General features: G+C 40.9%; 2 protein-coding genes across 2 annotated transcripts; both read left to right on the top strand.

Moving 5' to 3' along the window:
* The first annotated feature begins 2,987 nt into the window (after positions 1–2,987).
* LOC142425677 (olfactory receptor 11H12-like) lies at positions 2,988–4,604 on the top strand. The gene is made up of 2 exons (XM_075530989.1): positions 2,988–2,999; positions 3,675–4,604. Exons 1-2 carry the CDS (start codon positions 2,988–2,990, stop codon positions 4,602–4,604), a joined length of 942 nt encoding a protein of 313 aa, XP_075387104.1.
* Positions 4,605–15,234: 10,630 nt separating this feature from the next.
* On the top strand, positions 15,235–16,215 carry LOC142426660 (olfactory receptor 11H12-like). The gene has a single exon (XM_075532243.1). The coding sequence runs from the start codon at positions 15,235–15,237 to the stop codon at positions 16,213–16,215; it is 981 nt and encodes a 326-aa protein (XP_075388358.1).
* Positions 16,216–16,440: the final 225 nt, after the last annotated feature.

The following is a 16,440-nucleotide window of genomic DNA, read 5'->3' as shown; positions in this document are numbered from 1 at the left end:
GCTCTGAGTATCTATCATTATACCAGCACCACAGTGCTTTGAACATTGCGGCTGTATAAGGGGTGCTAAAGTCAGGTAAAACTAGCCTTCCAACTTTGTCCTTATTCTTGAGGAGTTCACTGATAAATCTGAGTTTCTTCCCTCTCCATATGAGTTGATAAGCAGTTTTTCCAAATATTTGAAGAAACATGATGCTATTTGGGTGGTCATACCATTGAACTTACACAGTGCCTTGGACACAACTGACATCTTCACTATATTGAGTCTTCACTTATTCTTCCATTTCTTGAGGTCACTCTTGGTTTCTTTTAAGAGTGTTCTGTAGTTTTCCTCATGCATATCTGTTGAGTTATTCAGTCAGGTATATCCCTAGATATTTGAATTTGTGCTTGGTTATGGTGAAGGGTACTACCTTTTTGATCCCCTTGGTCTTGTCCAGTGTATAAAGCAGTCCAATGACTTTTTTGTTCATCTTGTGACATTCCTCTATCAATTCTAGTATTGCTCTAGTGGGGCTTTTAGCATTTTGCATATAAAAATTGTTAATACAATCTTCTTTCTCTTACATCAAGGTCTGTATCAGTTTGGATGGTCATTTTCTATGGATTCTTGTTGGTTGTCTGGCCTAGCCTTGTATATTAACAGTGTAGACACACCGGGCCAGGGGAATTATGAAGACAGTAGCAATATGGATGCTTATCTAGGGACACAGGAGGGGAGGAGACAGGAAGGAAGGTGTCAAAAGGAAAGGAGAAAAATTCCAACATTGACTGTGCTGAAGATTACTACCCTTCTTCCTATGCCTAAATTGTTTAATTGTTGGTTGTGTTCATTATAACTAAAGTAGAAAAAAAATCTAGTTAGGGAAGAGGCAAAAATAAAAGTCGAAAGTTCCAACAGACTTTGTGTGTGGAATGGGAGGGACAAGTGAGGGAGGGACACCTTCCACGCCAATGCCCTGCTTTGATCCAGAAAGAGTTTCCCGTTTGCTTTTTCAAGTCTAAAAATCACCAACAATTAAAGAGTTGGAGGTACCAACTTCTGAAAACTCTTATACTGGAAATCAATTGTCCTTAAGCCTCCCACCAGCCTGTTACTTTCTGTTCCCTCCTCACCCTTGTTCAAGATCCTCTTCCCTGAAGGCAGATGGCTGAATCCTTAGGGAGGTTTCAAGTTTTTCTGTAGCAGATTCTGCTCAACCTGCCTCTCCACTGGACCCTTCTAGCCCCTCATCTGCCACTCAAACTCAGAGGCTCTCGTTTCTACATTTGCCTCTGCCTTGTATGCTAAAGAAAAGCTGGTGTGCAGAATGGCCCACAGAACCCAACATTCATGAGAGCTTCAATGCCTGTGGATGCTACTCTGAAATTCTTAACAATTGTGCCTTTGAATTTGTGGTTGATAAGTGAAGTCTGATGGGACAACGGGGTACAAGACAGATGCTGGGAATCTCCTGGCTCCTCCCTGCTTCCTGAGGGGGTCCACTACCTCAAGCATGGTGCCTCACCCAGCACCCCCATAACTGTCCCCAACCTGAGCACCCTCCTTTCTGTGGGGCCCTGAGCAGAGGCACAAGAAGAGATAGGACCATGCATGCACCCATGGTGTCCCAGTGAAAGTATGGGAGCACTACCCTGACGTGGGCAGCATATCAGAGGAGGACTCCACACAAGCCCCTCATCCAACTTCTACTGCTGTCCCCAGCTAGAATCTTCCACCACCATGGTCCTTTACTGAGTCCTATAAAGTATGCACTCTGCCCTGTCTGGAATAGGGGATTCTCCATACTACTTTCACCCAGGAATTATTATCCCAGTAATTTTACCTCTGTATTCAAATGACTGAGATGGTTTGGAATTTTAAATGGAATCTCATCATGAATGCTACAATTTAAACACATCTCTAAAATATTGCTAGAGAAAGTTCTACTAAAATGTGGCCCAATCACCACTACCTCCATTAATAAATAAATAAATATATTCATGTTGAAGGTTCACAGTTCAAAACCACCAGGCACTCCTCCAGAGAATGATGGGGCACCTAACAAAAACAAGAGCAACCCGTCTATAAAAGTCTTTTCTCATTTCTCCAAATGTTGTTATCAACGTCCTACAATGGCCTAGTCCTCACTCAACATTTCCCTCACCTGGCTCTCAACACTACACCTCTGCCTCCTGCAACCCAAAAACAGGGACTTCAAATATTTCTCAATTTCACTTCTGGACTTTTGATGGCAGAGCATATTACAGTTCCTCAAACTGTATATTTTCAATAGTCCTTAGGATCCTGATTTGCAAACAATGGAGCCACAAAATATCACCTGGACCCTTATTCCTCATGAGTATTAAATCATTAAACTTTTAAGGTTTGGTAGGCTATCGAGGCCCAGTCCCGGGTGACTATGTGATGGAGACAGGGCATGCTTAAGTGCTGTGCACTAATAAAGCTCTACTGGGCAGGAGGCAGCTCCTTTAGGAATTGGATCCTCATCATCTTAATTTTTAAAATGGTTGAGGCTCTTGACATCATGTGACAACCTCCTTTCATTGCATAATTTTTAATGAAGTTTTCATAATGCTCCTAATTTAGAATATTTAAAATAGACGTCCATGTTACTTGCTGAAGTGCAAACAGCTTCCGCATCACCATTTCAAATGACACCTGAGAAGAGATGGGTGGACAGTAGGTTGGAGGAAGAAATATTTTTGAAAATTCTGTGTTTGTGCTCAGAACCTAAGTACTCAGGGTTTCTGGCATTTATATCACTAAATATCACCAAACACACACAAAAAACTTCACCAAACTCCCACACTTGATACCACATATCTTTTCCATGAAATGGGAAATGAAGGGCATTCATTCCTGACTAAAAAAGGATTGGATTCCATGACCCAGATTCAATCATGTGAATTTTGTTTCATTTTTCACTAGCACATCAGGAAGACCATTCCTGGGTATTTAGAGATCAAGTGCCATTTAAAATAGAAATGAAGAGTCTTGTTTCATTATTCATAAATTTTCTTTAAATGTGGAAGGTTAATCATAAATGTAAGACCTTTGTTGTACACAGAAGCTATTGCCACATCACAACCCTCATGGTCAATGTTGGTAAGTAACATATACAATTACATTTGTATGATGCTGATGGCAACAACAAGCAGTTTTACTTTAAAGGAATGCCAATTTACTCCAAAAGATACCTGCATCCTTTGCATCTTTTTAGGACATAAGACAGACCTTGAATGAGACACACATAGTCATAATGTACCTAAAACCTCCTTTCCTAGTTCAATTGCATGATAAGATGGCTCTAGGTGAAAAGCTAATGCATTTATTAAGTGCTAATTTTGTGCTCAGTCCTAGCCAGAAATCATCCCTAACCCAAACCAACACGCTTACAAAATGAGTTTAACTTTGCTTCTTTCTTCCATGGCCATGTAGCAAGAGAGAGGCTCAGAAGTAGCAAAAGTTGGTTTCTGTCCAGACACATGGTATGTGGTCAAGAAAGGGTAGACTAAATTATGATTTAACCAGAAAGTCTTTTTTTGCAAATGACATGTCCTTGACCCTCCTTCTCTTGATCCTTAAAACGTTAACATATTTTAAGAACCATATTGATAATTATGTTTCTCTTAAATTTGCAGAGTACTGACACAATGAATGTCTCCAAGCAGGATTCCAGTTTTGCTTCCGTGAGTGAATTTGTACTCTTAGGTTTCTCCTTTGAGTGGCAGATCCAGAGCCTCATGTTCTCACTCTTTACCACAACCTACGTTATGACCATAACAGGAAACGGTGCTATTCTCTGTGCAGTATGGTGTGACCAGAGACTTCACACACCCATGTACATATTCCTGGGGAATTTCTCCTTCCTAGAGATCTGGTATGTCTCTTCGACAGTCCCAAAGATGCTGGTCAACTTTCTCTCACAGACAAAAATTATTTCCTTTGCCAGTTGCTTCCTCCAATTCTATTTCTTTTTCTCTTTGGGCACATCTGAATGCTTCCTTTTGGCTGTCATGGCTTTTGATCGGTACCTTGCTATCTGTCGCCCCTTGCACTACCCTAATATCATGACTGGGTATCTCTGTGCTAAACTAGTCACTGTGTGCTGGGTTTGTGGGTTTCTGTGGTTCCTGATCCCCATTGTTCTCATGTCTCAGATGCCCTTCTGTGGCCCAAACATCATTGACCATGTTGTGTGTGATCCAGGACCACTGTTTGCATTGGCATGTACCTCTGCACCAAGGATCCAATTGCTTTGCTATACTCTCAGCTCATTGGTTATCTTTGGTAACTTCTTCTTCATCCTTGGGTCCTGTACTCTTGTCCTAGTAGCTGTGTTTCGTGTACCTTCAGCCACAGGAAGACGTAAAGCCTTCTCAACATGTGGATCTCATTTGGCCGTGGTGTCACTGTTCTATGGCTCCCTGATGGTCATGTATGTGAGCCCAGGACTCGGACATTCTGCTGGGAGGCAGAAAGTTGCAACACTGTTCTATGCTATGGTGACCCCGCTCTTCAACCCTCTCATCTACAGCCTCCGGAATAAGGACATGAAAGCAGCCCTGAGGAAAGCTGTGGGGCTTTCTAGCACAAGGTAGGACAGACTACATGATTCCTCCATGATTAGGTCAGTATAGTCTTACACTAAATAATCAGAAATGCCTGATTTCCCAAAGTTTGAAATAATCATATTGTATCGATTGACACTAATTTGACTACTTTATTGACTTCCTCATCTATAAGATCTTTAGGAGCCCTAATTGTTTGGGGAGTTAGCAATTTATTTCCACCAGTGGGTCTATAGGAAAAAAATGAGGCTTCCTGCTCCCATAATGATTTACACCCCTGGAAACACGAAGGGGCAATTCTACTCCATCGTATAGAATCCTTATGAGTTGAAGTAAACTCGATGGCAGTAGACTTGGGGAAGGTTACATGGAACCATTTACAATGATAAAATAGATTGTAGGTCAATGAAACCATTGTGTTCCTTTTTGACACTTCAACTGTGCATTAGCTACAGAGTAGTTAGGTCCTTTTTTGTTTTGATATTTTTCATATGGCTTATGTATGATAAAATCCTTACATTCTACTTGACAACTTGAATTTATAAATCAAGGGTCTAAAAAAAGTATAACTTTGTTGGTTTTGTTTGTTTAAAATAAAAGAATAAAACACTTTCTCTTTTCTAATTGTTGTTTTTATATTTGGTCATTACCTATAAAGAAACCTTTAGAAAGCAATTTACCCAAAATGTCTGTGACACAATAGGCTAACATAATGACATCCATTGATATGCTGTTTTCTTTTCATTTTACATCATTGTAGTCTCCTAAATGTAAAGTTTTCTTCCATTTTAAAGCACCAGAAATAGTTTTTTAAAATATAGGATTTTCATTATTTTCTTATTCACCTAAATGAAATATCTCCTCCTAAGAAGTGGAGAGGAAAATGGCTCACTTGAAGACATATATTAGTATTAAATATGTTGCTGAAAACTACCATGTTCTCTCATTGTTATTTGTTGCTGAACAGTATTACAACTACAGTATGATGTTCTTAAAACAGCACCCAGAATTCAACCACCCTAACACAACTCTTTAGCTTTAACTATAACTTTTTACTCAATATGGTGTCTATTTTATTTTCTTGTATGAAAAACGTTGTTATTATCATTTAAAATTCTATTGACTTGTGAATTTCCATGTCTTTAGATGGAAACACAAAGACAGTTTTCCTATAAGGACAGTTTTTCTTGCAAGTCGCTTGAGGTAGTTTGTGAAGCATATTAAGAAACCATTTGCAGGAGGAGGATTATGGAAAAAAGAGATATTTCACTACTAGACAAAAATAACCACTTATAGAATCAGTACTCAAATTCAGAGATAAGATTACTAAACACTCCCACATCCTTCTGCCGTCTACCACCAATCCTTTTGTTAGCTATTAAGGTTGTTTCCACTTGTTTTATATTAAAAAAAGAATTTATATAGACATCATAGGGAATTGCCATGATGATATTTTGGATGTCAAAATTAGTGCTTATCATCTAATCCAAAATCAGAACTCTCCTGAAAGATCAAACTGCAATTATTATACTATCTATATAATAATTTTCCTTTTACCATTTTTGTCTTATAACAATATCTGGGGAAAGAAATGGCTTATTCTTTCAAAAGGCAGAAATGTAATTGTGAGTTTGGTCATGGACAGCCAGGTGAGAAATTGCTAAGTCTATTGGTTAATCTTACTTTTCAGAGTTCACCCAGGGGTCTGTTACTTACAGTGTATTGAGAAGGTTTCCTAGCCCTCTGACCCCTTCCCAAGACATGAAGTCAGATCAGTAGAGCTCAAGAATGGGTAGTCAATAATCCCATAGCCCTTACCTAAGAACAATTCATTAGTTCCCATGACACGGTCCTGCTCAATACTCACCCTCAGAAAGAACTCACTAAAGATATAAGTGCTATAACGAGTGTGGTAAAGAAGTCAGATTGACCCTGCCTATCAGAGAGGATATTGTCTGACGTCTTAAAGGCTTGTCTTAAAACAAGTCGCCATCTAAGTGAGCCATCTAAGTCCCCATGGAAGATGCACACCAGCCAGGATGTGTGCCAAGGAGTGTTAACAGTAAAATGCAAATCTAAAGGAAGAGTCTAAATTGTGAACACCCAGTGTGCAGAAAGCTGTGGGGGACAGTGGAAGTGCAGAATCCACGTGTAGGGTCCCCAAAGGAATAAGCCTTGATGACTTCCCTCTGAACCTTGTCCTGGGGTGTAAATAGCCTTGCTATCCGACACAGAGCATCAAAAAGTTGATTATGGAAGATGTGATTAGGTTTAAATGATCACTTTTCTAAAATCATTTTATTGGGGGCTCATACAAGTCTTATCACAGTCCATAAGCCATAGTATCAAGCACATTGTACATTTGTTGCTATTTTCATTTTCAAAACAGTTTCTTTCTGCTAGAGCCCTTGGTATCATCTTCTCATTTTTTGTTGCTCTCCCTCCCTCATGAACCCTTGATTATTTATAATTTTTTTCATATCTTCCACTGACCGATATCTCCCTTCACCCATTTTTCTGTTGTCCATTCCCATGGGAGGAGTTTATATGTAGATCAAAATTATCATATGTTCTCTGCTTTGACACATTTTATGTTGTAGTTTTTAATATTTTCTTTTTCGTTGTGATTAAGGTTCTTCTCTGTTTTGTCATTATTCTTGGATGAGTGGATTCCTTTCTTTCATCGTTCTATTGTATATGATTTTTCTGTATATGAAATCCATATGGGTGAATCTATAGAGACAGTAACTGGATTAATAATTACCTAAGGGCATGGCATTGGAGTGGAATGGGGAGCTAAAAGCAAAGAGTATGAGAGAGAAGAAAATGTTCTGTAATTGATGGTAGGATGATTGCACAACTCTTCCTCATATGTTAAATTTCATAGTATGTGAATTATAGACACTTAAAATATTTTTAAAAGTAGTCAAGACAGGGGATAGTTCCACCAAAATCTCATATGTATCTCTCTTGAGTTACTGAATTAGGGCATCTTTGCAGCAACTAGTTTTTTTACTTGTTTCTTCTCATAAATCCATAATATAGATTTATAATTTACTGAAAATAATAAGAGCTAAGAAGAGGAGTGCCAGCACCAGAGATACTGTGGGGGAATTATGCCCAGTCTTACCCCCACCACACTAGGGCATTACAGGAAGGGAGCACAACAGAGAAACAAGGGGAGCAAAGGAACTTATTCCCCACGGAATACTTAAAACAGACTTCTGGCTCAAAGGTCAGGGCTTGCCACTGCATCAGACTCAATCAAAACATATTCATAAGGGTCAGCAGATATACCTGGATGTATTCATAGGCTATTCTTTCATTCTCTCTCTCTCTCTCTCTCTCTCTCTCTCTCTCTCTCTCTCTCTCTCTCTCTCTCTCTCTCTCTCTTTCTCTCTCTCTCTTCCATGTCTATCTATATAAGGTAGGCAGCATAAATAATGTGGAGTAGAAAACAAAGGAACTGATGACTCTGGGGGACAAAGGAAAGGAGGAGGTATGGGGAAAGGAGCAGGGAACCAATAAACCCAGGGACAAGGGAACGACAAGAGATCTAAAATTGATGGTGAGGAGGGCATAGAATGCCTGGTGGGATTCAGTCAAGTGCAATGTGGCTGATGCAATGTACAGAAAGCTGAATGAAGGTAGAACATGATAGTGGGACATGTGGAAAGTAAAAGGAAATAAAGAGAAGAACTAGTAAACAATAGTCAAGTATCGAGGTATAAACATAGGCATGTACATATGTAAATATATTAATATAACAATTGGGATATAAGTCTATGTACATATATTTATATGTTAGGTATTAAGGTAGCAGAGAGACATTGGGCCTCTACTCGAGGATTCCCTCAACACAAGAACAATGTGTTCTAATAACCTGTCTCTCTGTGATGTTCACCTTCCCTACATGATCCCTGAAGACAAAATGTGTACACAAGCAAATGTGGTGAAGAAAGCTTAGGGTGGCTGCCTATTAGAAGATAGAACATCTGGGGTCTTAAATGCTAAAAGTGAAACAGGTGGCTAACTGCAGGGAAAAGAACAAAGCCCACATGGAAGAAGCACATTAACCCATGTGATCAGAAGGTGTCCTAAGGATCAGGTATCAAGCATCAGAAAATCCAAAATAAATAACCATTTCGATGTGAATACAGTGAGTCAGAAAGGAGACCCAAAGTCCTTCTATAGACAATTGAGCATTCCCCTCACAGAAAACTCACAAGGAAAGGAGGAGTGAGCCAGGGTGCACTATAGCATTGATGAAACACACAACATTCCTCTAGTTCTTTAATGATTCCTCCCCCACCACCACTATCATGATCCTAGCTCTATTCTACAAATATAGCTATACTGAGCATGTACACTGATACAGATAAGAGCTCTTGACACGCAGAATCCAGGACAGATAAATCTCTCAGGACCAATAATGAAAGTAGTGATAACATGGGGAATTGTCACAATAATCAGTGTAAAATATGCCCCCCCCACACACACATGGGGGGTGGAATGAACAACTAAAATTTGTGTGAAGAGAGACAGCAGAGAGTATAGAACAGAAAATAAAACTAATTTATAAATTATCAAGCGTTCACAAGGGAGGGAGGGAGGGAGGGAGGGGGAGGGAGAAGATAAAGAGGAGCTGATTCCAAGGCTCAAGTAGAAAGAAAATGTTTTGGAAATGATGATGACAACATATGTACAAATGTGCTTGATACAAATGATGTGTGAGTTGTTATAAGAACTGTAAGAGCCCCAAATAAATTGATTAATTAAATTTTTCAAAATAGAGCTAGCATTATGATTTAAATTATAAACCCAACTGCCAAGAGTGAATTCCAACAGACCCTATTTGATAGGTTGCCCAAGGCTGACAGTCTTTCTTGAATCAGACATCCTCATCTTCCTCCCTTGGAGATTGGTAGGTTTGAACCATCGCCCTTGAAGTTAGCAGTTCGTACTTTCCTGGCAGAGCCATCAAAGCTCCAAAAAATACCATGCAGACCTTAAATGCCTTAAACTAAAATTGGAAGAGACATTAATCCATGAAAGTAGATTCTCCTCTTAGTGGTTACTAGTCCTGTTAGTTGGGCAGTCACATGGCCCACTAACACACATTAACCAATGGACTTAAATAGTAAAATTCCCTGTTTTTTCCCTTTATAAATAAAGAATTCTGCCTAGCTAAGAACTCCTGCTAGCACAACTTTTAAGTATTCTGCTGCTTCCTAATAGAAGAACAATGCATTCTTACCACATAGCCCTGACTGGTACTCACTATCATGGAGAGATCACTGAAGACATGGGTACCATAGCAAAAAGTGTGGTGAAAAAAGCAGATGGTGCTATGTTCACACGGAGGGAGCACACTAGCCTGTGGGATACAAAATAGATTATAGGATGCAAATCCGCAGAAAGAAATAGCACTAGTGTCTAAATCCTAAATACCCAGTTTGCTGAAAGCTTAGGAAGATAGTAGTGGCCCAAAAACATTTTCCAGAGTCCCTACATGGGAGGGGACTCTGGTGAATCCTCACTGTCATTGGACAGAGGCGTCAGCAGGCAGATGTCAGACAAAGAACACTGTGAGTGGACCTTAGCGCTGCCCTTAGCCTGGAATGCAGCATCGGGAAATTTGATCTCCTTATGCAGCCATGTGAAATTATTCGAAATTATTCGCTTTCATTTGGGTTGCGTTTTTTTAGTTTTTATTTTATTCGGGGTTCTTACACTTCTTATCACAATCCATACATATGTCCATGGTGTCAAAAACATCTGTACATATATTGTTATCATCCTTTTCAAAACATTTTCTTTCTACTTGAGCCCTTGGTATTAGTTCCTCATTTTTCTCCTCCCTCCCACACTCTCCCTTCTCCAAGTCCCCTTGATAATTTATAAATAATTTTTTTTCATGTCTTACACCGACTGCTGTCTCCTTTAACCCACTTTTCTGCTGCCCGTCCCCCTGAGAGTGTTGCCATAAGTCAATCATTGTGATTGGTTCCCCCATTCTCCCCCTTCCCTTCCCCCGCTAATATCATTGATCCCCTTATTGGTCCTGAAGGGCTTGTCTGCTCTGGATTCCCCATGTTGCAAGCCCTTATCTGCACCCACATACATGCTCTGATCTAGCAAGATTTGTATGATAGAATTGGGGTCATGATAGTGGGTCCGGGGAGGAAGCATTAAAGAACTAGAGGAAGGTTGTGCATTTAATTGGTGCTTTACTGCACCCTGACTGGCTCATCTCTTCCTTGTGGCCCTTCTGACAGGGATGTCCAATTGATGCTGATAGGCTTTGGGTCTCCGATCTTCCTTCACCCTCATTCTCTTTGGCATGTTTTTATTTGTTTGTTGTGTTTTGGGTCTTTGATGCCTGATACCTGATCCCATTGACAACTCATAATCACAAAGGCTGATGTGCTACCAGCCATATGGGCTTGGTTGTTTCTCAGCTAAATGGCTGCTTGTTTATCTTCAAGCCTTTTAAGACCCCAGACCCTATATCTTTTGATATCCAGGCACCATCAGCTTTCCTCACCACATTTGCTTATGCACCCATTTTGTCTTCAGCAATCCTGTCAGGTATGGTGAACATCACAGAGTGCGGTGTTAGTAGAATAAATTGTTCTTGCATTAAAGGAGTACTTCACTGGAGACCCAATGTCCATCTGCTACCGTAATACTTTATAAAAAATATATGGACATAGATATACTCCCCTGTCATTATATATAAATGTATTTACATATATACATACCTGTATTGAGACCACTATAAATGTCCCTTGCCTCCCAGCTCTTTCCTCTATTTCCTTTTACTTTTCTTGTCCCACTATCACATTCCATCTTCATTAAGGTTTTGGTTGTTCCTCTCAGCTCCATTGCCCTTCATCAAGCCTCCCAAGCTTCCTATGGCCTCCTCATTATCACATTTAGATCACTTATTCTTCCTTTGTCCCTGGGTTTCTTGGTACCTCCCTCCTTTTCCTCTACCTCCCCCTCTCCCATGTCCCCCCGGAACTGTCCGTCCCATTGTTCTGTCCTCTGGATTGTTCATCCAGTTTGTCCAGAGACCCAGGCATAGACAGTAATCCACACAAAAGCAAAGCAAAGCAAAACATATCAAACTGACAAAAAAAATCAACAACAGTTAATACAACAAAACAAACAAGGAAAGAAAGAAAAACCGACATCAAAAACTGAAAAGCCCTCAGACAGTTGCAGGTCTGCCCAGTGACCTTTATGAGTGCTTTCCAGTGGCGTCCGCTGGGGTGCCACAGCCTGGCCCAAACGCCCACGTTGGCATTCCACAGGGACTGCATTGCTTTGCTCCCCTTGCTGCTCCGCTGTGCACCCTGACAGTGTGATTGTGGTGTAATGGGGTTGCATCGGGCACATCTCCCACATCGTGTCTCCAGTGCTGTCTCCCTTAGCGCTGTGTGTCAGTGAGGGGTGTCATCCTGTCTCATGATGGGGCCGGCCCTGTGATCCTCTCTGTGCATTGGCTGCTGTGAGCCGGAAGGTTGTCCACAGGGCTTGGCTGGTTGGGAGTGTTCCACTCTCTCCTTCCCTCTTCACTTGATCCTGATCAGACACACCCCACTATCAGAGCTGTAGGTTCAGTGCAGTCCTCTGAAGTGCATCGCTCTGGAGTGGGGCGTAGACAGTTCCCACCTAATTGGGATTGGGGTCACACTGCAGACCCCTCTATTGTGTCCCTGCTTCATGCCTGTATGCTGCACCCACGTCTTGGTGAGCCGGGTGGTTGGTTAGTGCCCGGTTCCCCCGCTAGCACTGTCCCTCTCTCTCTCTTTTCCCTCCACATTAGTTAGCTGCCATAGCTATCCCTGCGTTGGGTTTGCACCTACCTTAGTACCTGGACCAAACCCCGGGAATGTATTTATATAGTACCTTTTCCAGTATGTTCCTTTTCACTTTTTTTACTTTTTTATTTTTTTGCCTACCTCAGTGGACTCATTTTGTACTTGTCCTTTTGTGCTTGCTTTACTTCACTTAGCATAATTTCCTCAAGTGCTTCGCTTGCAGCGATGTGTTTCATGAGTTCATCAGAGCTTTTTAGGGATGCATAGTACTGCATTGCATGTATAATCCATTAATCCGTTGATGGAAACTTGGGTTGTTGCCTTCCTTGCAATTGGGGACTGTGCAGTGATGAACACTAGATCACAGATGTCTGGCTATGCTTTGTTTCTTGTCTTTTCTGGGTACGTGCCCAGGAGGGGATTGCTGGGTCATATCGTAGCTCAATTACCATCTGTTTGAGATATGGCCAAGTTGATTTCTATAGTGGCTGTACATACCTAAAGGTCCACCACCAGTGAATGAGGGTTCCAATCTCTCTATAGCCCCTCAACACTTGTTACGTTCTGATATTTTGAATCGGGCTGTCTTTGAAAGAGCTGGGTGGTCTCTCAGAGTTGTTTTCATTTGTATTTCTCTTATGAGTAGGGATCTGGAGCATTTTCTCCTATGTTCATTGGCCATTTGGAATTCTGCGCTTCAGAAACTTTCCTTCAGGTCCTTTGCCCACCTCTTCAGTGGGGAATTTTTTTTCTTCCTGTATTGTAACAAAGTACTTTTGATTTTAGAAATAAGGCCTTGGTCTCATGTGTCATTGCTAAAGATATTTTCCCAGTCTATGGTATCACTTATTTCTCTCTTGGTGTCTTCTTTTGATGTACACAGTTGGTTTATCTTCAGTATACCCCATGTGTTGATTTGTGCCTCCTCTGTGTTTGTGTCCTCCCCTATTTCCGATAGGCTATGCATTCTCTCAGTCAAAGCTCTCAGAGAACTTTGTCCCAATTCCCACATTGATGGCCCTAATAGTTTGGCGTTTTACCTCTAGGTTTTAAATGACCTGAGTTTATTGTTGTTCATGGACTGGGTAAGGGTCTTGCTTCATTTTTCTGCAGGAAGCTATCCATTTTATCCACCAACACTTATTGAAGATGGCATCTGCTTCCCATTTGATATTTTGGGGCCCTTTAGGACATCAGATTGTCTGTATGCTGATGATTTTGTTCTGGGTTTTCAGTCTTTTTGCATTGGTCAAAATATCTATCATTTTAACAATGTCACAGTGTTTTGACTAGGCTGGCTGCATAATAGGTGCTAAAGTCAGGTAAAGCAATCCCTCCAACTTTGTCCTTCTTCAGGAGTTCACTGCTAACTCTGAGTTTCTTCCATATCCATATGACGCTGGTAATCCGTTTTTCCCATTTTTTGCACAGAGGATGGTATTTGGATCGGGATAGCATTGAACTTATTGCAAACAATGATGCCACAAGAAGTTGCTTGACCCTTATTCCTCAGAGAGCTTGAAATCATTAAACTTTTATAGATTGGTAGGCGATAGAGGCCAGGTCCCAGGTGGATATGTGATGGGGAAATGTCATGCTTAACAGTTGTGCAGTAATACAGCTCTTTTTGGCTGGAGACAGAAGCCATAGATTCCTCAATCAGCTCCTTTAGGGATTTGATCCCCATCATCCTTTGAGCATTGTTGAGGCTCTCGACATCCGTGTACTACCCCCTGTCATTGCATGGTTTCCTAATGAGGGCTTCTTAATGTTCCTAATTTAGGATATTTTAAATAGAGATATATATTACTGGATGAAGCACAAAGAACATCCACCTCACCATATCAAAGGACACCCCTGAGCAGAGGAGTACACAGAAAGTTGGAGGGAGAAATCGTTTTGAAACGTCTGTGTTTGTGCTCAGAACCTAAGTACTCAGAGGTTTTGGGATTTACATAACTAAATATCACCAAACACGCGCCAAAAACCCTCATCAAATGCCCATGCCTGATACCCCATATCTCTTCCATGATATGGGAAAGGATGGGCATTTACTCAAGACTAAAAAAGGGATTGGACTTCCATCACCCAGATTCAGTCATGTGCATTTTGTTTCATTTTGCACTAGCACATCAGGAAAATAAATCCTGAATATTTAGAGAACAAGTGCAACATTAAAAAATAAAGAAGCTAATTACTTATCTTTCCTTTTTAACTCATCTTTAAACGGGGAAGATTAAATATAAGCGTTAAGACCATGGTTATCAACAGAAGTATTGCCACATCACAGCCTTCCTGGTCAGTGTTGGTAGGTAACGTATGCTATCACATTTGTATGACACTGATGGCAACAACAAGCGGTTTTACTTTAAAGGAATGCCAGTTTACTCCAAGATATATCTGCCTCCTTTGCATCTTTATAGGACATATGCAAGACCTCTAACTGAGATGCACATAGTCATATTGTACCTAAAACCTCCTTTCCTAGTTCAATTGCATGATATGATGGCTCTAGGTGAAAAGCTAATACATTTATTAAGTGCCAATTTCATGCTCAGTCCTAGCCAGAAATTATCATAGATCATCCCTGACGAAAACCGACACACTTACAAACTGAGTTTAACTTTGCTTCTTTCTTCCATGGCCATGTAGCAAGAGAGAGGCTCAGAAGTAGCAAAGGTTGGTTTCTGTCCAGACACATGGTATGTGGTCAGGAAAGGGTGGACTAAATTATTTTTAACCGATCGTCCTTTCTGCAAATGGCATGTCCTTGACCCTCCTTCTCTTGATTCTTAAAAAGTTAACATATTTTAAGAACCATATTGATAATAATGTTTCTCTTAAATTTGCAGAGTACTGACACAATGAATGTCTCCAAGCAGGATTCCAGCTTTGCTTCCGTGAATGAATTTGTACTCCTAGGTTTCTCCTTTGAGTGGCAGATCCAGAGCCTCTTGTTCTCCCTCTTTACCACAGCCTACGTTATGACCATAACAGGAAACGGTGCTATTCTCTGTGCAGTGTGGTGTGACCAGAGACTTCACACACCCATGTACATATTCCTGGGGAATTTCTCCTTCCTAGAGATCTGGTATGTCTCTTCGACAGTCCCCAAGATGCTGGTCAACTTTCTCTCAGAGACAAAAACTATTTCCTTTGCTGGTTGCTTCCTCCAGTTCTATTTCTTTTTCTCTTTGGGCATATCTGAAAGCTTCCTTTTGGCTGTCATAGCTTTTGATCGGTACCTTGCTATCTGTCGCCCCTTGCACTACCCTAATATCATGACTGGGTATCTCTGTGCTAAACTAGTCACTGTCTGCTGGGTTTGTGGGTTTCTGTGGTTCCTGATCCCCATTGTTCTTATGTCTCAGATGCCCTTCTGTGGCCCAAACATCATTGACCATGTTGTGTGTGATCCAGGACCACTGCTTGCATTGGCATGTACCTCTGCACCAAGGATCCAATTGCTTTGCTATACTCTCACCTCCTTAGTTATCTTTGGTAATTTCTTCTTCATCCTTGGATCTTATACTCTTGTCCTAGTAGCTGTGTTTCGTGTACCTTCAGCCACTGGAAGACGTAAAGCCTTCTCAACATGTGGATCTCATTTGGCCGTGGTGTCACTGTTCTATGGCTCCCTGATGGTCATGTATGTGAGCCCAGGACTCGGACATTCTGCTGGGAGGCAGAAAGTTGCAACACTGTTCTATGCTATGGTGACCCCGCTCTTCAACCCTCTCATCTACAGCCTCCGGAATAAGGACATGAAAGCAGCCTTGAGGAAAGTTGTGGGGCTTTCTAGCACAAGGTAGGACAGACTACTGGATTCCTCCATGATTAGGTTAGTATAGTCTTGCACTAAATTATCAGAATTGCCTGATTCTCCAAAGTTTGAAATAATGATATTGCATCTATTTATTCTGATTTGTTTATGTTATTGACTTCCACATCTAGGAGAGCCTTAGGAGTCCTAGCTGTTTGGTTGGTTAACAGTTCAGGTCCACCTGTGGGTCTATAGAAAAAATATGAAGCTTCCT

The sequence above is a fragment of the Tenrec ecaudatus genome, chromosome 14, assembly GCF_050624435.1.
Source record: "Tenrec ecaudatus isolate mTenEca1 chromosome 14, mTenEca1.hap1, whole genome shotgun sequence".
Lineage (NCBI taxonomy): Eukaryota > Metazoa > Chordata > Mammalia > Afrosoricida > Tenrecidae > Tenrec > Tenrec ecaudatus.
Note: the sequence above shows the minus strand (reverse complement) of the source record. Positions and strands in the feature narration are given on the sequence as shown.